Source organism: Salmo trutta, chromosome 16 (assembly GCF_901001165.1).
Source record: "Salmo trutta chromosome 16, fSalTru1.1, whole genome shotgun sequence".
Taxonomy (NCBI): Eukaryota; Metazoa; Chordata; class Actinopteri; order Salmoniformes; family Salmonidae; genus Salmo; species Salmo trutta.
The window spans coordinates 30,572,245-30,594,199 of NC_042972.1; the positions used below are offsets into that span (position 1 = coordinate 30,572,245).

At 42.2% G+C, this 21,955-nt stretch overlaps 1 protein-coding gene across 2 annotated transcripts in view; it reads left to right on the forward strand.

The window, feature by feature from the left end:
• The first annotated feature begins 9,730 nt into the window (after positions 1–9,730).
• The window catches only part of LOC115150525 (E3 ubiquitin-protein ligase RAD18), a 99,757-nt gene continuing 87,532 nt past the window's right edge, over positions 9,731–21,955 (forward strand). For both annotated transcript variants that reach the window (XR_003867121.1, XM_029693931.1), the window contains exons 1-4: positions 9,731–9,942; positions 10,321–10,399; positions 10,556–10,617; positions 10,732–10,802. Coding sequence is in view for 1 of the 2 variants with exons in the window: in XM_029693931.1 (XP_029549791.1) it covers positions 9,892–9,942; positions 10,321–10,399; positions 10,556–10,617; positions 10,732–10,802 (263 nt within the window). In the remaining variant the exon portion in view is untranslated. The remainder of the gene's footprint in view (positions 9,943–10,320; positions 10,400–10,555; positions 10,618–10,731; positions 10,803–21,955) is intronic.

Below are 21,955 nucleotides of genomic sequence, written 5' to 3' on the forward strand. Positions count from 1 at the left end.
GTGTGCGGGGGTACAGGTTAGTTGAGGTAATTTTTACATGTAGGTGGGGGTGAAGTGACTGCATAGATAATAAACAATGAGTAGCAGCAGTGTACAAAACAAATGGAAGGGGGTCAATGCAAATAGTCCGGTGGCCATTTGATTAGTTTTTCAGCAGGCTTATGGTTTGGGGGTAGAAGCTGTTAAGGAGCCTTTTGGTCCTAGACTTGGTGATCCGGTACTACTTGCCGTGCGGTAGCAGAGAACGGTCAATGGCTTGGGTAACTGGAGTCTGACAATTTTATGGGCTTTCCTCTGACACCGCCTATTATATAGGTCCTGGATGGCAGGAAGCTTGGCCCCAGTGATGTACTGGGCCGTACGCACTACCCTCTGTCGTGCCTTGCGGTCAGATGCTGAGCAGTTGCCATACCAGGCAGTGATGCAACCGGTCAGGACTCGATGGTGCAGCTGTAGAATTTTGAGGATCTGGGGACCCATACCAAATCTTTTCAGTCTCCTGAGGGGGAAAAGGTTTTGTCGTGCCCTATTCACAACTGTCTTGGTCTGTTTGGACCATGATAGTTCGTTGGTGATGTGGACACCAAGGAACTTGAAACTCTCGACCACCTCCACTTCAGCCCCGTTGATGTTATTGGGGTCCTGTTCGGCCCTCCTTTTCCTGTAGTCCACGATAAGCTCCTTTGTCTTGCTCACATTGAGGGAGAGGTTGTTGTCCTGGCACCACACTGCCAGTTCTCTTACCTCCTCCCTATAGGCTGTCTCATCATTGTTGGTGATCAGGCCTACCACTGTTGTGTCGTCAGCAAACTTAATGATGGTTTTGGAGTCGTGTTTGGCCACGCAATCGTGGGTGAATAGGGAGTACAGGAGGGGACTGCGTACACACTCCTGAGAGGCCCCAGTGTTGAGGTTCAGCGTGGCAGACGTGTTGTTGCCTACCCTTACCACCTGGAGGTGGCCCGTCAGGAAGTCCAGGATCCAGTTGCAGAGGTAGGTGTTTAGTCCCAGGGTCCTTAGCTTAGTGATGAGCTTCGTGGGCACTATTGTGTTGAACGCTGAGCTGTAGTCAATGAACAGCATTCTCACACACAGTAGGTGTTCCTTTTGTCCCGGTGGGAAAGGGCAGTGTGTAGTTCATTTGAGATTGCGTCATCTGTGGATCTGTTGGGGCGGTATGCGAATACAAGTGGGTCTAGGGTATCCAGGAGGATGCTGTTGATGTAAGCCATGATAGCCTTTCAATGCACTTCATGGCTACCGACGTCAGTACTATGGGGCGGTAATCATTTAGGTGGGTTACCTTCACTTCCTTGGGCACAGGGACTATGGTGGTCTGCTTGAAACACATAGGTATTACAGACTCAGTCAGGGAGAGTTTGAAAATGTCAGTGAAGACACTTGCCAGTTGGTCAGCTTTGAGTACACCAGTACACATCCTGGTAATCTTTCTGGCCCTGCGTCTTTTTGAATGTTGACCTGTTTAAAGGTCTTGCTCATGTCGGCTCACGAGAGCATTATCACACAGTCATCCAGAAAAGCTGGTGCTCTCGTGCATGGTTCAGTGTTGCTTGCCTCGAAGCGAGCATGAAAGGCTCATTTGGTAGGCTCGCATCACTGGGCAGCTTGCGTTTGGGTTTCCCTTTGTAGTCCGTCATTTTTTCAAGCAGTAATCAGGAGGATAGAATTATGGTCAGATTTGCCAAATGGAGGGCAAGGGAGAGCTTGGTATGCGTCTCTGTGTGTGGAGTAAAGGTGGTCTAGAGTTTTTTTTTTTCCTCTGGTAGAAATTAGGTAAAATTGATTTCAGTTTGCCTCATTAAAGGTCTTGGCCACTAGGAGTGCCACTTCTTGATGAGCATTTTCTTGTTTGCTTATGGCCTTATACAGCTCATTGAGTGCGGTCTTAGTGTCAGTATTGGTTTGTTGTGGTAAATAGATGGCTACGAATAACATAGATGCGAAGTCTCTTGGTAGCTAGAGCACCTTATAATAAGCTGAAGACCACACTACCTAAGGCGAGCAATACCTCGAGACTTCCTTTAATATTAGACATTGCGCACCAGCTGTTATTGACAAAGACACACACCTCCACCCCTCGTCTTACCAGACGTAGCTGTTCTGTGTGCCGATGCACAGAAAACCCGGCCAACTGTATGTTATCTGTGTCGTCGTTCAGCCACGACTCTGTGAAACATAAAATATCACTGTTTTTAATGTCCCGTTGGTAGGATAGTCTTCAAATGAGATCATCCATTTTATTCTCCAGTGATTGGACATTGGCCAATAGTATGGATGGTAGAGGTTGGTTACCCACTCGCCGACGAATTCTCACAAGGCACCTGATCTCCGCCCCCAGTATTTCTGTCTTTTCTTCATGCGAATGACAGGAATTTGGGCCTGATCTTGGAGAAGCAGTATGTCCTTCGTGTCGGAATCATTAAAGAAAAAAAATCTTAGTCCAGTTCGAGGTGAGTAATCGCTGATCTGATATCCAGAAGCTCTTTTTGGTTATAATAGACGGTAGCAGCAACATTATGTACAAAATAAGTTACAAACAATTTGAAAGTTGGTTAGGAGCCCATAGAATGGCAGCGATCCCCTCCGGCACCATTGTCCACTTAAACAAATGTGGTTTCTACTGACAATTGCGATGTACAAACTATGGCATAAGGGGATGGCGAGTGGATAAGAGGAAATCTGTAATTTTGGTTAAGACATTAATGAGCGAGCTAGGACGGACGTAGTCAATATAACTATTTGTTAAGCACTTCTGAAATGTACAGCAACAGAATTCCGACCATGAGGCGTTCTTACAGTATTCTCCCTGTACACCAAGTTAGAACTGTAGAATAAATAAAGGGGGCATATAAGCAGACAATGAAAGCTCTTACAATATTCGATGATTACATTCCTCTAAAACAAGCTATAGGCTACATGTGCACCACCAAGTCAGACAAGTAGGCTAAATAAGCTATGAGGGGGAAAAGGACACATTTATTAGGATGAAGCACATGGGCTACTACACAACATATGCTTAGTATTACTTTCTTAGCTACAGTATACATATATCCTTGGCATATTACATAATTTATATAGCAGCATGCAAGACATTTTTGGACTCACCTTTTTGTGGCGCGGTGGTCCTTCGTGGGCAAATTTTGTCATCAAAGTCTGGCATTCTCTGGATTTATGGTGCTTTCAAGACAACTGGGAACTGAAAAAAAACAAGCTTGAATCATGAAGTCAGTGATCATCAGGTCACAGCTCTAGAAAGATTCCCAGAGTTCCCGACCTGGAAAACGAACACTAGATTCAACGTAATTTGATGTCATTTTATCTGTGGCCAATGACCTTGAGCCTTCTTGGATGGGCAATTCTAATGTAACTCTATGGCAGCACCCAAGGGGCTTGAACTTTCGAGATCTCCCTGTAGATTTTGCCATGACGTAGTGTCTCCATGAGTGACAGAACATTTAGCCAATCATAGTGCAACTAGAGAACATTACCAACCCCAATGCTCCGTATTTTCCGGTGGCTGCCCCACCATCACAGAAAGCACTGAGCTAGGCTGAAACACCTGCATTTCTGAGCAGCCTTATTCAAGAAAGCAAAAAGAGACCATGTTTGTATTCAGCTTTATTAACTCAATTATTTTTTCAAGTTGTTTGCAAACTGATATGTGACACATATTAATGACAAAATAACATGCAAAACAGTCATGTATAGCTAAACAGGTGGGGCTCTGAATGACCGGTCGCCACTGGCTATAATAAAACCAATGTTCTAAATGCAAAGTGGTAATCGGATGTCTTATTTAAACTCAGCTTAAAAGCTTATGATGTTTTCCCTTACTCATAGTTACTTGGCTTAACCCAAAATCAGTTTATTCCAATAGCTGCATAGTTTTTAAAATGGCAAATAGACAAACAAATTGAAACATCTTCATTTTAGAATTTTATTTTCAAAATCCACATGTAAAACACAGCGTTTAAAGTCCCATCTTCTTCTATTTTAGTGAGGAACATTTCATTGTTACTACTTCAACATTATTAAAATGAAATGAACGTTGTAAAAGTGCATGGTATTAATTACAGTGATCTGTATTTGAACTTACTGCCTTACAGGATGAAGTGGGCCTACCTGCAGCGACAGATGTAGCGGAGACTTCCAACGTATGCCCTGAGAATCCTACCAGAGAGGATTTTGAACTGGTAGGAGTGAGATTTCTGGAAAGATTGGATTCCTGCTTTTTGCCCGACCCATATAACTGGGAATGCTTACATCTGTGAAAGTTTTGAGAAGTGGAATTGTTTCAATTTTTTTGTGTATCCGCCTCCCAGATGAAGCACAGGCGCTTCGAATCACGCAGCTCGGGGCTCAACCTGTAGTGTGCTTTGCTCGCCAGAGCAGGGTGCAGCTAAAAGGGATGATCAGTGGGGTAGTGTTGAGTGTAGAGGTGGATCAAATGAAAAGGAACATTCCTAGTGTTTGTGACACTCGCCGTTTGGTGAGACGTAGACCCGGTGGCAATGTCGAGACTGAGAATACCCTGTCTGTCTTGAGTTTTGACAGAGTTCATTCCTAATAAGGTCAGGTTAGGTTATATTTGCTGTTCTGTGATGGTGAGTGAGTGGCATGGGAGCTCCAGTGAGTAGCCCTGAAGAGAGAGAACCAGAGAAGATGAGTTTTAGTAAGATTGCATTTATTAAGTTTATAGCCAAGGTGATCAACTGCACTGCGCTGATGGAGCAGAAATCACAGAAGATAGATGTGGTAGTTGCAGCAGAAGAGAAAAATGTGGGTGTGAGAGATTTTAGTGCAGAAGTTCTACAGGAAGTTTTGAGAGAAGAAGTTTCATCCTCCCAGGTTAAAGGCCTGGTGTAGGATCATTTAGGGCCAAGTAGTGGGATGGGATGGTGGGTTTTTGGGGATAGTGTGTAGGTGCAGGGCAGTGGAGGCTGCTAAGGGGAGGACGGCTCACAATAATGGCTGGAACTGTGCGAATGGAATGGCATCAAACACATGGAAACCATGTGTTTGATGTATTTGATACCATTCCACTAATTCTGCTCCAGCCATTACCACCAGACCGTTCTCCTGAATGAAGGTGCCACCAACCTCCTGTGGTGCAGGGTTAGATGGTGGTGCAATTTAAGTTTTTCCCATTCCCTATATTTTTTTGTTTTATCACAATGTGGAATCCACATTCCGAACTGAGAAAGCTAGCAATAGGCCAAAAAGCGTGTAGTCTGCCGGAAATTCACAAGAAGAAGAATCCAACCCAAAGCATGAACTGGGGGAAGGGTCAGTGAAGGAGGAAATGGTGGCTGTGCTTGAATCCGAAAGTGAAGTGTGTGATAATGAATGGAAAATGGTGAATTCAAAGAATGGAACAAAATTAGCAAAAGTTGTAGTAGAAGACAAGAACCGGTCCAATAATGCATTTCTTATTAGGCTGCGTGTTTTGGACAAGGAGATTCATTTGGGAAATCTGTGATGAAAGGTGGATTCAATCAAGGTGACTAGAAGCGGCTTTGTTTTGGACAATTGTGCTGATGAAGAACAGAAGAAGTACGCACTGGATCTGGCAAAATTGTCCACGTCAGAAGTAACATGTATTGATCTTCGGAGCAGGGTGCCTTGCCAACGGAGTTATAGCTGGAGTCTCTTTGGATATAGCTGATGAGAACCTCAGTCAGGAAATCCCAGGAGTGGTCAGTACACGTCGCCTGACTTGAATGGTAAAAGGAAGGAAGGAGAAAAGCCTGTCGATAATATTGTTGTTTGAGGAGACTACCTGAATATGTGAAGCCTTGACATGTGAGGTATGTGGTGAGAGCATTTCAAGTCAAATCAAATGTTATTTGTGACATGCACCGAACACAACAGGTGTGGACCTTACAGTGAAAGGCTTACTTAACCAACAATGCAGTTTTAAGAAAAATAAGTGTTAAGTAAAATATAGATTTTTTAAAGTAACAAATAATTAAAGAGCAGCAGTAAAATAACAATAGTTAGGCTATATACAGGGGGTACTGGTACAGAGTCAATGTTGGGGGGCACTGGATAGTCGAGGTAATTGAGGTAATATGTACATGTACTGTAGGTAGAGTTAAAGTGACTATGCATAGATAATAAACAGAGTAGCAGCAGCGTAAAAGGGGGGGGGGGGGTAGCCATTTGATTAGCTGTTCAGGAGTGTTATGGCTTGGGGGTAGAAGCTGTTAAGAAGCCTTTTGGACCTAGACTTGGCGCTCCGGTACCGCTTGCTGTGTGGTAGCAGAGAGAACAGTCCATGACTAGGGTGGCTGGTCTTAATCACGTTGAGGGAGAAGTGATTGTCCTGGCACAACACGGCCAGGTCTCTGACCTCCTCCCTATAGGCTGTCTCATTGTTGTTGGTGATCAGGCCTACCACTGTTGCGTCATCGGCAAACGTAATGATGGTTTTGGAGTCGTGCCTGGCCATGCAGTCATGAGTGAACAGGGAGTATAGGAGGGGACTGAGCACGGGGCCCCCGCGTTGAGGATCAGGGTGGCGGATGTGTTGTTACCTACAGTTGAAGTAGGAAGTTTACATACAGTTATGTTGGAGTCATTAAAACTTGTTTTTCAACCACTCCAAAAATGTCTTGTTAACCTCTCTAGGGAAGGTGGGACGAAATTGTCCCACCCTATTCAACAGCCAGTGAAAAATCAGAGCGCCAGATTTAAAACCACAAAATAATTCAAAGTTCTCAAACATAGGACTATTTTACACCATTTTATAGATACACTTCTCCTGAATCGAACCACATTGTCCGATTTCCAAAAGGCTTTACAGCAAAAGCAAAACATTAGATTATGTTAGGAGAGTACATCGACACAATAACCACACAGACATTTTATAAGCAACTAGCATGCATCACAAATACACAAAACACAGCTAAACGAAGCACTAACCTTTGACGATCTTCATCAGATGACACTCCTAGGACATTATGTTATACAATACATACATTTTTGTGTTCGATAAAGTTCATATTTATATATAAAAACAGCATTTTACATTGCCGCGTGACGTTCAGAAAATATTTTGCCTCCAATACTGCCGGTGAATCAGCACCACAATCTACAAAAATACTCGTCAAAAACATTGATAAAATATTAAACTGTCATTCAAAGAATTATAGATTAACATCTCCTGAATGCAACCGCATTGCCAGTTTTCAAAATAACTTTACTGGGAAATCACACTTTGCAATAATCTGAGTACTGAGCTCAGAAGAAAACACTAGGCGATACAGATAGCCGCCATGTTGGAGTCATCTAAATTAATAAATAGTATTAGAAATATTCACTTACCTTTGATGATCTTCATCAGAAGGCACTTCCAGGAGTAGTAGGCTGTTTAATTTATGTATGTTTTTCATCCGGCCGTGAAAATACTGCCCCCTACCCTAGTGAAGTTAACAAACTATAGTTTTGGCAAGTCGGTTAGGACATCTACTTTGTGCATGACACAAGTAATTTTTCCAACAATTGTTTACAGACAGATTATTTCACTTACAATTCACTGTATCACAATACCAGTGGGTCAGAAGTTTACATACACTAAGTTGACTGTGCCTTTAAACAGCTTGGAAAATTCCAGAAAATGATGTCATGGCTTTAGAAGCTTCTGATAGGCTAATTGACATCATTTGAGTCAATTGGAGGTGTACCTGTAGATGTATTTCGAGGCCTACCTTCAAACTCAGTGCCTCTTTGCTTGACATCATGGGAAAATCAAAAGAAATCAGCCAAGACCTCAGAAAAAAAATGTAGACCTCCACAAGTCTGGTTCAACCTTGGGAGGAATTTCCAAATGCTTGAAGGTACCACGTTCATCTGTACAAACAATAGTACGCAAGTATAAACACCATGGGACCACGCAGCCATCATACCACTCAGGAAAGAAACACGTACTGTCTCCTAGAGATGAACGTACTCTGGTGCGAAAAGTTCAAATCAAATCCAGAACAACAGCAAAGGACCTTGTGAAGATGCTGGAGGAAACAGGTTCAAAAGTATGTATATCCACAGTAAAACGAGTCCTATATCGACATAACCTGAAAGGCCACTCAGCAAGGAAGAAGCCACTGCTCCAAAAGCGCCATAAAAAAGTCAGATGATGGTTTGCAACTACACATGGGGACAAAGATTGGACTTTTTGGAGAAATGTCCTCTTGTCTGATGAAACAAAAATAGAACTGTTTGGCCATAATCACCATTGTTATGTTTGGAGGAAAAAGTGGGATGCTTGCAAGCCGAAGAACACCATCCCAACCGTGAAGCATGGGGGTGTTAGCCTCATGTTGTGGGGGTGCTTTGCTGCTGGAGGGATTGGTGCACTTCACAAAATAGATGGCATCATGAGGGCGGAAAATTATGTGGATATATTGAAGCAACATCTCAAGACATCAGTCAGGAAGTTAAAGCTTGGTGGCAAATGGGTCTTCCAAATGGACAATGACCCAAAGCATACTTCCGAAGTTGTTGCAAAATGGCTTAAGGGCAACAAAGTCAAGGTATTGGAGTGGCCATCACAAAGCCCTGACCTCAATCCTAAATTTGGGGGAAGAACTGAAAAAGCGTGTGCGAGCAAGGAGGCCTACAAACCTTACTCAGTTACACCAGCTCTGTCAGGAGGAATGGGCCAAAATTCACCCAACATTTTGTGGGAAGCTTGTGGAAGGCTACCTGAAACGTTTGACCCAAGTTAAACAATTTAAAGGCAATGCTACCAAATACTAATTGAGTGTATGTAAACTTCTGACCCACAGGGAATGTGATGAAATAAATAAAAGCTGAAATAAATAATTATCTCTACTATTATTCTGACATTTCACATTCTTAAAATAAAGTTGTGATCCTAACTGACCTAAAACAGGGAATTTTTTACAAGGATTAAATGTCAGGAATTGTGAAAAACTGAGTTTAAATGCATTTTGGCTAAGGTGTATGTAAACTTCCGACTTCAACTGTAACTACTACAGTGTGGAAATTGTAAAGGATATGTTCACGTGTCAAATGTTTGCAGACAGGAGAAGTATGATGTTGAATAATCTGTGAATGGAAATGTTGCAACTGTGGTGGGGATCATACTCCGGACTTCCTTGAGTGCTCTATTAGGGTTACGGAGGTCGAGGTGTCAAGGATCAGGGCTGCACAGCGAATCTCCTATGCAGAGGCGATGAAGAGAGTCCAAGAGGCAACAGTGTTGAAGATATGGCGGTGGATGCATTGCAACCTGTTGCTAGTGTTCTAAGTAAATTGGGTGATCTGGATACACTTATTGTGGAAAAGGTGGATTTTGTGGCCATTATAGCCCAGTGATTAATTGTACGACACAAGTGTCTAAGAAGTCCAAGAAGCTGGGTATCATTATATCTGCAGCCGATACATTTTTAGGGCTCCAAGACTTAATGGCAGGAGCACTACAAGGACTTTTGTCGCTAGGAAATGTCCCCGCCCTCACAGGATGCTTCTGAGCCTTTGTTGGGACCTGATTAGAATGAGGTTTTTACCGAAAAGCAGGTTGATTTTGTTTAGTTAATTTATTTTTTTGGTAGTTTGCATGATCATTTACTTATTTTTACCCAAATATTTTCCTTTCTTGTGATCCCTATTATCAACCCGCTCATTAGGTGGCGGAATGCACATTGTTTGTTGCAAACGCCATTATACCATAGAAGAAGAATCGTCATCCTCCCGGAAATGTGCATTTGGTACGAAAAGAAATCTAGGCGGGATAATACATAGCTAACGTTACTTACTCGTCACAGAGTTTCTGATTTATTTTCTCACTTTGGGTTTAGCGAATCAAAACTGTAAGAAATTAAGTACTGCTTATCGAGAACTGTCATCATGGCCAATTTGAATGAAGCTGATTTACCACCAAATCTGACTTGCCTCAAAGTAAGTGCTGGTTCAAAACAACTCCCACCTCGACCAGCTAACGCTAGTTAGTTAGTTAGCTAACGTTAACTATTTTCGCTTAACAAAATAGCTTAACAAAATAGTCTAAACCCATGTTAGCAAGCGAATATAACATATGTGTCAGCCAGTTACTATAGCTAGCTAACTTACTTATATTGTTTTGCCTTTTTAAACACACATATAGCTAACGTTAGTTAGCAAACAAAAAAAGCTAGCTATTTAGCCCAGCAGTGTGTATAACAATCATGTCAGTTTAGATGCTTTTAGCAACGCGTTACTAAAAGTAGGTAGTTACATGGTGAGCATCACATTAACTATCATACTAGCCTACCTGACGGTATTATTTCTGTAATGCAGAATGTTGATACCATTCTCCGATGTCCCATTTGTTTCGAATTCCTGAGTATCGCAATGATGACCAAATGCTCTCACAACTGTAAGTTACCCAGATTTTGTCGTCACTAGACACAAACTATCCATTCGTTTTCAAAACAATGTTATAGCTGTACCGTTTGGTGTAGGCTATAGAAGATAACACTTGTCTCATAACAATACTGTATCCACACCTGATTATGTGAATTTCTCATTACAGTCTGCTCTTTGTGCATAAGAAAATTTCTGTCCTACAAATTACAATGTCCAGTATGCAATTCAGTAAGTATGATGCATGGTGACACTGCATCATGACAATAAAACTTTCAAATGTAATCTGTTTAGGTGGCTTGAACATGTCAAAATCAGACAAGCATTTATTTTTCTCTATTTTAGCCTACAACAGAACAGGACCTAAGAAACAACCGGATACTGGATGACCTGGTCACAAACTTTAAATCTGCAAGGTACCTATTATGTATTAAATACTCACATGATATGCTGGTAGCAAAACAGAGAAATTGAGAGAAAATCCATAATGTATCTAGCCTATATCTTGAAGCATCTATTCAGGCAACATGTAGCTCAACCGAGCCTTAATGAATGTGCTTACCAATACCATAGATGAACTGCCAATTCATAATAGAGAAACCACAACACTTTGTATTTTGAAAAGGCCACCACGCTCAGTGTCTCAAGGTGAAATCTATGCCTGATACCATAAGCCCAACTGGCAGGTTTCATTAGTTTATTTCTCAGTTGTAAAAGACAACCTAAGATTTAAAGCATTCTTTGAAAAGTGCGTATTATTTTCAAATACATGTGTATTATGAACTGATTATACAACACATTAAGACACCTGCTCTCTCCAAGACATAGACTGACCAGGTGAATCTACAGTGCATTTGGAAAGTATTCTGTCCCACTGATCTTTTGACTTAGTCATTATGGGGTACTGTGTGTAGATTGAAGCGGGAACAAAAATTATGTAATCCATCTTAGAATAAGGCTGTAACAAAATGTGGAAAAGGGGAAGGGGTCTGAATACTTTCTGAATGCACTGTAGGTAAAAGCTATGATCCCTTAATGATGTCACTTGTTAAATCAACTTCAATTAGTGTAGATGAAGGGGAGGAGACAGGTTAAAGAAGGATTTTTAAGCATTGAGACATGGATTGCGTATGTGTGACATTCAGAGGGTGAATGGGCAAGACACAAGATTTATGGTAATGGGTGCCAGGCGCACCAGTTTGTGTCAAAAACTGCTGGGGTTTTCACGCTCAACAGTTTCCCGTGTGTATCAAGAATGGTTCACCACCCAAAAGACATTCAGCCGACTTGACACGACTGTGGGAAGCTTTGGAGTCAACATGAGCCAGCATGCCCGTGGAACACTTTCAACACCTTGTAGAGTCCATGCCCCTACGAATTGAGGCTGTTCTGAGGGGATGTCGACTCAATATTAGGAAGGTGTTCCAACTGTTTGGTATACTCAGTGTATACATTCAGAACCAGTCAAACAGTGCTGTTTTGTGTACTGCCTTTATAAGTTTTGTTCCGATGTTTGGGGATGCAATTAAAATGTCATTTTAGAATGATTATACTGAGGATAAAGTGGAAGGAATGATAACAGATTCTTTTCCCTCTGGAGGCTTCGCCTGGCCTTGCGATTTGTCAGCTCATTGATCTAACGCCCACTGTTAATAGCATTTTTCTACCACTTTATGTGACAGTTGCATAGTGTTACAGTTTGTCAATTAAATGACAACAAAAAAGCAAGCAGCATGGAATACTTTACTTTGGCCTTTAGGGTAATGTATTTCCCTCCCTATATAGATGTTGTGAATGAGATTGGACGATGTGTATAGGGAGCAGGTCTCCTGGTTTCCTAGTAACTATCAGGATGCCCTTTCCTCTGGGAACTGGGTGATTCATGCCTCCTCTAAAACCATGTCTCTGCATTCCTCCCTGTTATTCACAATGGAACTGGCCTGGACTCTGTGCATCTGAATAGTAAATCAGGCAGGCAATCAGATAAAACTGTCATGTAGGCTTAGATCATCTCCAACTCATCTCATTCTCCTCCGCCTGGGCTCAACCCATGCTAAAGCGCACCTCGTGGGGGAAAATTACAAATCTACAGTGTCCTCCATCTCCTCGCTCTTCCCCAGAGGGCATAGGGGTACTGTGTGTGTGTGTGTGTGTGTGTGTGTGTGTGTGTGTGTGTGTGTGTGTGTGTGTGTGTTAGGGGTTGGGCGATATTAGGACAGCATCATCTATTGACAGCTGTCATTGATGGTGATGACATCGTGATGTGACAGACGATGGTTTAGCCTATTTGAACTTCACTGGCGCCACGTGACATTCTGATACTTGACCTATTCCTATTTTTATAGCCTAATTCAGTAAATATGTTATATACAGAACGCAATAGTGGGATGGAGAATGGAGAATTCCACCAAAGCAGTGCAAAATGGCCAGTCAGAAAATATAGTTTTTCTCTCTGTCAGATGAGAAACGGACACTAGCTGTTTTAAAAAAACTTAGCCTCTATTACCTTCTCTCTCTCCATTTGATAGGCTATGAATTTGACTTTGGGCTCTTAGGCTACACTTTCATTGTTTTATGCATGGCTTTCTTCTAATCAAACAATGAATGTAATGGAGTTCCATCTCAAAGTTGTTTGAATAGCATAAAAAATGTAAGGTAGCCAGGGGACTAATAATAAGAGAGAACCAACAATATCAATAGCCTATAGAAAAATCAAATGACAAGTTTAATCAAGTTTTAAGCTTATTAAGAAATAAATTATTCACGTGATCTGGGTAAATCCCTCCATGCGAGGTTTAAAACCAAATGGCCAATAACCTAGTGTCACTCAATAAAACAAATCATGACTCTCGAGTCAGTAAAAAGAGTTGTTCAAAAATAACTAATCATTTGCAAACTGCACATCACTACCTACTAGGCCTATCATAAGCTTTAAGACAAGTTAAAGTTATAAACAGTAGCTTATTTATCAAATATTCTAGCCTAAGGTGTTGTCCTAAAGTTGTCTCTTTCAAAAATAGCCTAGGCATAGGCTATTCTCAATCACCACTTTATGATGGTCCTGTGAAATCAGAGTGGAGTTAGGGGGTGAGGTGTTGACTACTAAAACCTCTTAGCTACCTGGGATGAATCCTTGATGGAATCCTGGGATGTGTGAGTATGGCCACTAAAGTGCTAGGGAAGGTTAATGCAAGGACTACATTTTTGGTTATAAAGTCCAATATGCTGATAAGGCCTCCAGTAGAGGGCTAGCCACTGCCCTCATTCAATGCCATTTTGACTACGCTAGTACTTCCTGGTTTGGGGGCTTATCTAAGCTGCTGAAGGGTAATCTCCAGATAGAATAGGGTGGTATTGAAGGTGAGTCCACATACTCACATAGACATGTGCTGCTTTGCTTTCAGGAACTCTACTGGCTGCTTGTTGAGGGTTTCCCAGATTAGACTGGGTTTGGTTTACCCAGATATCTTACTGATTACCCTTCCCCATGTTAGGGATGCACACAATCATAGCACCAGATAAGGTGTTGCTAATTTGTGCTTATAAAGTTTCAGGAGTAATGCTGGGAAAGGTACTTTCTTGTATGCTGGAGCTTCAGAGTGGAATGTGTTGCCTCTGCCCATAAAAACAACGTCTTCTCAGGGCAGCTTTAAAAATAAACGAAAAAACTGTTTTATGTCTTCTGTGCCAATTTGAATGTACCTAACAATTAAACTGCAATGATGCGATAGATGTTCTTTGTTTTTATGTTTTATTATCTCGCTGTCATACTGTGTGCAACCGTTTTGGATCTTGCCTAACCATCTTGTCTCAAGAGGACCACAATGACATTTTTTTTATTGATTTTATTGTGGCTTTTGAAGTTGTGTGTGTGTGCTTGTTTTTCTTTTTAAGTGGTCAAATTAATAAACTAAACTGAGAGAGAACAAACAATATGATTTATTTACTATTATTTTATGAGCCAAATAAAGCAATTATTATCCAGTTCTGAAGACGGTAGACTGGTTATACATCATGGGCTGATAGAAAAACTCACTACGGTAAGACAGTCTGAGGAACGGGCTGTCACTGCTCCATCATCAAATCAAAGTGTATTGGTCATGTACACAGATTTGCAGTGAAATGCTTGTTTCTATCTCCAACAATGCAGTTATATAGCAAAAGAAACTAAAACAATACACACGTAATCCAGAAAAAAATACAAGTCGTATGGGATGAGCCATGACTAGAATACAGTATATACTGTACATATAAAGTGGGTGAAACAGTATGTAAACATTATTGACGTGACCAGTGTTCAATGACTATGTAGATCGGAGAGAAGTCTCTAAGGTTCAGGGCATGGTACTGGGCGGAGGCAGGCTAGTGGTGACTGTTTTACAGATCGATGGCCTGGAGATTGAAGCTCTTTATTTTATTTATTTCACCTTTATTTAACCAGGTAAGCCAGTTGAGAACAAGTTCTCCTTTACAACTGCGACCTGGCCAAGATAAAGCAAAGCAGTGCGACACAAACGACACAGAGTTACACATGGGATAAACAAACATACAGTCATTAACACAATAGAAAAATCTTTATACAGGGTGTGCAAATGTTGTAAGATTAGGGAGGTAAGCCAATAAATAGGCCATAGTGGCGAAATAATTACAATTTAGCATTAACAGTGGAGTGATAGATGTGCAGAAGATTAATGTGCAAGTAGAGATACTGGGGTGCAATGGGGCAAAAAACAGGTGCAATCGGTAAGCTGCTCTGACAGCTGATGCTTAAATTTAGTGAGGGAGATATAAGGCTTCAGTGATTTTGTATTTTTTTTTTCTTCTCCAATTCGTTCCAATCATTGGCAGCAGAGAACTGGAAGGAAAGGTGGCCGAAGTAGGAGTTAGCTTTGGGGATGACCAGTGAAATATACCTGCTGGAGAGCGTGCTACGGCTGGGTGCTGCTATGGTGACCAGTGAGCTGAGATAAGGCGGGGCTTTACCTAGCAAAGACTTATAGATGACCTGAAGCCAGTGGGTTTGGCAACAAATTTGAAGCGAGGGCCAGTCTACGAGAGCATACAGGTCGCAGTGGTGGGTACTATATGGGGCTTTGGTGATAAAACGGATTGCACTGTAATAGACTACATACAATTTGCTGAGTAGAGTGTTGGCTATTTTGTAAATGACATCGTTGAGGATTGGTAGGATAGTCAGTTTTACGAGGGTATGTTTGGCAGCATGAGTAAAGGATGCTTTGTTGCGAAATAGGAAGCCAACTCTAGATTTAATTTTGGATTGGAGATGTTTAATGTGAGTCTGGAAGGAGAGTTTACAGTCTAACCAGACACCTAGGTATTTGTAGTTGTCCACATATTCTAAGTCAGAACCGTCCAGAGTAGTGATGCTAGACGGGCAGGCGGGTGTGGGCAGCGATCAGTTGAAGAGCATGCATTTAGTTTTACTTGCATTTAAGAGCAGTTGGAGGCCACGGAAGGAGTGTTGTATGGCATTAAAGCTCGTCTGGAGGTTTGGTAACACAGTGTCCAAAGAAGGGCCAGAAGTATACAGAATGGTGTCGTCTGCGTAGAGGTAGATCAGAGAATCACTAGCAGCAATTGCGACATCATTGATGGGAACAGAAAAGAGTCGGCCCGAGAATTGAACCCTGTGGTACCCCCATAGAGACTGCCAGTGGTTCAGACAACAGGCCCTCCGATTTGACACACTGAACTCTATCTGAGAAGTAGTTGGTCAACCAGGCGAGGCAGTCATTTGAGAAACCAAGGCTGTTGAGTCTACCGATAAGAATGTGGTGATTGACAGAGTCGAAAAGCCTTGGCCAGGTCTATGAAGACGGCTGCACAGGACTTTCTTTTGTCGATGGCGGTTATGATATTGATTAGGACCTTGAGCGTGGCTGAGGTGCACCCATGACCAGCTCGGAAACCAGATTGCATAGCGGAGAAGGTACGGTGGGATTTGAAATGGTCGGTGATCTGTTAACTTGGCTTTCGAAGACCTTAGAAAGGCAGGGACATCTACAGCACCTGGTTCACAGGAAGGTCAAGAAGATCATGATAGATATTGGTATGTAACAGTTTGGGTCTAGAGTGTCTTCCCCTTTGAAGAGGGGATGACCGCGGCAGCTTTCCAATCTTCAGGGATCTCAGACGATATGAGAGGTTGAACAGGCTAGTAATAGGGGTTGCAACAATTGCGGTGGATAATTTTAGAAAGAGAGGGTCCAGATTGTCTAGCCCGGCTGATTTGTAGGGGTCCAGATTTTGCAGCTCTTTCATAACATCAGCTATCTGGATTTGGATGAAGGAGAAGTGGGGGAGGCTTGTCAAGTTGCTGCGGGGGGTGCAGAGCTGTTGGCCGGGGTAGGGGTAGCCAGGTGGAAAGCATGGCCAGCCGTAGAAAAATGCTTATTGAAATTCTCAATTATCGTGGATTTATCAGTGGTGACGGTGTTACCTAGCCTTAGTGCAGTGGGCAGCTAGGAGGAGGTGCTCTTATTCTCCATGGACTTTACAGTGTCCCAGAACTTTTTGGAGTTTGTGCTACAGGATGCAAATTTCTGTTTAAAAAAATATAGCCTTTGCTTTCCTAACTGCCTGTGTATATTGGTTCCCAACTTCCTTGTAAAGTTGCATATCGCGGGGGCTATTCGATGCTAATACAGTACACCACAGGATGTTTTTGTGCTGGTCAAGGGCATTCAAGTCTGGAGTGAACCAAGGGCTATATCTGTTCTTAGTTCTACATTTCTTTTGAATGGGGCATGTTTATTTAAGATGGTTAGGAAAGCACTTTTAAAGAGCAACCAGGCATCCTCTACTGACGGAATGAGGTCAATATCCTTCCAGGATACCCAGGCCAGGTTGGTTATAAAGGCCTGCTCGCTTAAGTGTTTTAGGGAGCGTTTGACAGTGATGAGGGGTGGTCGTTTGACCGCGGAACCATTACGCACGCACGCAGGCAATGAGGCAGTGATGTCTGAGATCCTGGTTGAAGACAGCAGAGGTGTATTTCCAGGGCATTTTGGTCAGGATGATATCTATGAGGGTGCCTGCGTTTACGGCTTTAGGGTTGTACCTGGTAGGTTCCTTGATTATTTGCGTGATAAGGAGGACCTCTAGCTTGGATTGTAGGACGACCGGGGTGTTTAAGGATATCCCAGTTTAGGTCACCTAACAGTATGAACTCTGAAGGTAGATGGGGGGCAATTAATTCACATATGGTGTCCAGGGCACAGCTGGGGGCTGAGGGCGGTCTATAACAACAGACTTATTTCTGGAATGGTGGATTTTTAAAAGTAGGAGCTCAAACTGTTTGGGCACAGACCTGTATAGCATGACAGAACTCTGTGGACTATCTCTGCAGTAGATTGCATCTCTACTCCATGTTGTAGTTGGGGATGGAAATTTCAGAATTTTTGGTGGCCTTCCTAAGCCAGGATTCAGACACGGCTAGGACATCAGTGTTGGCGGAGTGTGCTAAAGCAGTGAAGAAAACAAACTTAGGGAGGAGGCTTCTGATGTTAACCTGTTATGGATAGGGGCAGTATTTTCACGTCCGGATAAAAAACGTACCCGATTTAATCTGATTATTACTCCTGCCCAGAAACTAGAATATGCATATAATTATTAGCTTTGGATAGAAAACACTCCAACGTTTCTAAAACTGTTTGAATGGTGTCTGTGAGTATAACAGAACTCATTTGGCAGGCCAAAACCTGAGAAGATTCTGTACAGGAAGTACCCTGTCTGACCATTTCTTGGCCTTCTTGATCATCTCTATCCAAAACAGGGGATCTCTGCTGTTAAGTGACACTTCCTACGGCTCCCATGGGCTCTCAGAAGGCGGCAAAAAGCTGAATGGTGGCTTTGCAGGCCCTGGCTGAAAAACATTAGCGCGTTTGGATAGTGCTCGGTCAGAGTACTATGAGACTGAGGCGCGTGCACGAGTCGACTCCATGTTTACTTTCTCTCTCTTTGAACGAAAACTACCACTCCCGGTCGGAATATTATCGCTTTTTTACGAGAAAAATGGCATAAAAATAGATTTTAAACAGCGGTTGACATGCTTCGAAGTACGGTAATGGAATATTTAGAATTTTTTTGTCACGAAACGTGTCGGGCGCGTAACCCTTCGTCACCCTTGGATAGTGTCTTGAACGCACGAACAAAACGCCGCTATTTGGATATAACTATGGATTATTTTGAACCAAACCAACATTTGTTATTGAAGTAGAAGTCCTGGGAGTGCATTCTGATGAAGAACAGCAAAGGTAATAACATTTTTCTTATAGTAAATCTGACTTTGGTGAGGGCTAAACTTGGTGGGTGTCTAAATAGCTAGCCCTGTGATGGCTGGGCTATCTACTTAGAATATTGCAAAATGTGCTTTCACCGAAAAGCTATTTTAAAATCGGACATAATGAGTGCATAAAGGAGTTCTGTATCTATAATTCTTAAAATAATTTATGTTTTTTGTGAACGTTTATCGTGAGTAATTTAGTAAATTCACCGGAAGTGTTCGGTGGGAATGCTAGTTCTGAACGTCACATGCTAATGTAAAAAGCTGGTTTTTGATATAAATATGAACTTGATTGAACAAAACATGCATGTATTGTATAACATAATGTCCTAGGCGTGTCATCTGATGAAGATCATCAAAGGTTAGTGCTGCATTTAGCTGTGGTTTTGTTTTTTGTGACATTATATGCTAGCTTGAAAAATGGGTGTCTGATTATTTCCAGGCCAATTGGCAAAAGAGGTTTTGTAGCCCTAGAATTAGCTGGTATATGGGCCTAGCTCGAGGCTAGCAAAAGGCTAGCTGGTGCTTGCTTCGGGACATATGCGTTTATCAGTCTCTCTGTCCCAGCTTTGATGCACCTGTACTGTCTTTGCCTTCGGGGTGAACAGGCCGTGGCTCGGATGGCTGAGGTCTTTGAGGATCTTCTTGGCCTTCCTGTGAACCAGGTGCAGTAGATGTCCCTGCCTTTCTAATGTCTTCGAAAGCCAAGTTAACAAACAGATCACCGACCATTTCGAATCCCACCGTACCTTCTCCGCTATGCAATCTGGTTTCCGAGCTGGTCATGGGTGCACCTCAGCCACGCTCAAGGTCCTAAACGATATCATAACTGCCATCAATAAGAGACAATACTGTGCAGCCGTATTCATTGACCTGGCCAAGGCTTTTCGTCTCTGTCAATCACCACATTCTTATCGGCAGAGTCAACAGCCTTGGTTTCTCAAATGACTGCTTCGCCTGGTTCACCAACTACTTCTCAGATAGAGTTCAGTGTGTCAAATCGGAGGGCCTGTTGTCCGGACTTCTGGCAGTCTCGATGGGGGTGCCACAGGGTTAATTTCTCAGGCCGACTCTCTTCTCTGTATACATCAATGATGTCGCTCTTGCTGCTGGTGATTCTCTGATCCACCTCTACGCAGACGACACCATTCTGTACACTTCTGGCCTTTCTTTGGACACTGTGCTAACTAACCTCCAGACGAGCTTCAATGCCATACAGCTCGCCTTCCGTGGCTTCCAACTGCTCTTAAATGCAAGTAAAACTAAATGCATGCTCTTCAACCAATCGCTGCCCGCACCTGCCCGCCCGTCTAGCATCACTACTCTGGATGCTACTCTGCATCACTACTCTGAAATCATAGTCGCACACCTCATATAGTCCAGCCCATAGGCCTATATGTTTTGATAACGTTTGAATCAAAACTAAAGTGGCCAAATAACTTCTTAAAATTAAGCACATCCGCTTAACGGGTGTAGAGCCTAACTGGCATACATATGCAGAATGTGAGTTTCAAGTTTGGGGAAGATAATTTTCACCATAAAAATGCGTCTTTATAATAAAAGCATTACATGCATATTGGCATTTGCTTTCAATTTTGCAAATGTTGTTTTCCCGCAAATGGAACATTTGTGCTTACTTATTACTGCCTTTAAATTAAGCATATAGGAGTACCTGTTTGTTGACCACTCAACACAGAATAGCTGCATTAGTCATAGTATAAAATAATACAAATATTTCAAAGGAGTTCTAAGCAAATCTTGTCTGCTAAATAATCTAGTGTAGGCCACATTCATATGGCATAGCCAGATCAGGACCTAACATAAGAACAACTCAGAGTATTGTTGTGTCTTTGGCTATGCCGGATTAAGTGATATGACATGCTATTCTATAAAATTCTTTCTCTGTAATTAATTTTACTGGATTTAAGCTAATCATGTAAATGTAATTAACTAGAAAGTCAGGACACCACAAAATAATGTTTTTAGAGCTGTTATCTTCCGAATAAACTCTTAAAGACCTAGTAATATTTTATTTCAATAGCAGTCAATATTAATCGTCACTTTATTTCAGTCTCATCTGAAAGTTGTAAATTCTTGGTTACCTTCACGGACCCTGGCTAACAAGTTGAATCAGCAATACAAAATTGGGTTTAATAGTTTATTTACTAAATACCTAACCAATCACACAGAATTCCATATACACAGAATGCAAATTATGTCATACAGAAAACACCCTTGGTGGACGGGCCGACATGACGGCTGGTTACACAAAGGGAGGGGGTTGGGTTTGAGTGAAAGAGCGGGAAGACTGAGGAACAAAGGGAGAAGTTGTGCTATCGTAAGTACAGTATCTTATGCATTCTAAATTACCGGCCATTTGGAAAAGGAAAATGCAATAAATATTTACTCTGAGCTGCGCTTCGGTTGGTTGGTCGTCGATGCTGGCCGTGTTGGCCAACAGAGATCTTCCTGTCCTCGGAAGAATGTCACTGGTGGTAAATTGTATACTTTGTAGTATCGTCGTCCGTCCTTTCTAGCCCACGTTTACAGCGGCCGCTGCTAACTCAACGGCTAGGATGTCTCACTTTAGTGAATAAGAGTTCAAAGTTCATACCATTCACAACCAAAGCTCACGCTGAGGTTGGCTTAGTTCTGTAGTTGACATTTTAGTCCTTTTTAACGTATGGACCGTCGTCCTATCGTCCTCGGAACAGGAGGTTACATTTTCGTCAAGGGCTTATATAGTGGAGGGAGAGAAGGGTGTTTAATAGTTCATAACCCATGTCTCTTCACAGGGGCGGGCCACTGATTTGAGCAGAGCTCTAACCTTATGAAAACCCAATTCTCTCATTTGGAAGCTAAAATTACATTTCATCTTTTCACAAATAGTTTTACATTTAAACATTTTAAATTGCACAACAGTTCCATGTGAATCTGATAACTATAATGTGTAGACTTTCCCAGATACAGTTTATGTCATCAGTCATAATGTCTCAGATGACCACCGAACAGACATCATATACATTAAGTACCAACGCATATTTTCAACTGGTTCGATTACCGAAATATGGTTCCTTTCCCCCCACTTGTTTGATGTTCCCAGACTCTCTATGTTTAGCAAAGGCTATTCAAAAGTCATTCAGTAGAGTCAGAGAGAGAGAGAGAGAGAGGGAAGGGAGAAAGGCATTTATGGGGGGGTCATAAACCTTACCCACAGGCCAACGTCATGACACCACTTGGGGGCAGCTTGTCAGAAATCAAGGA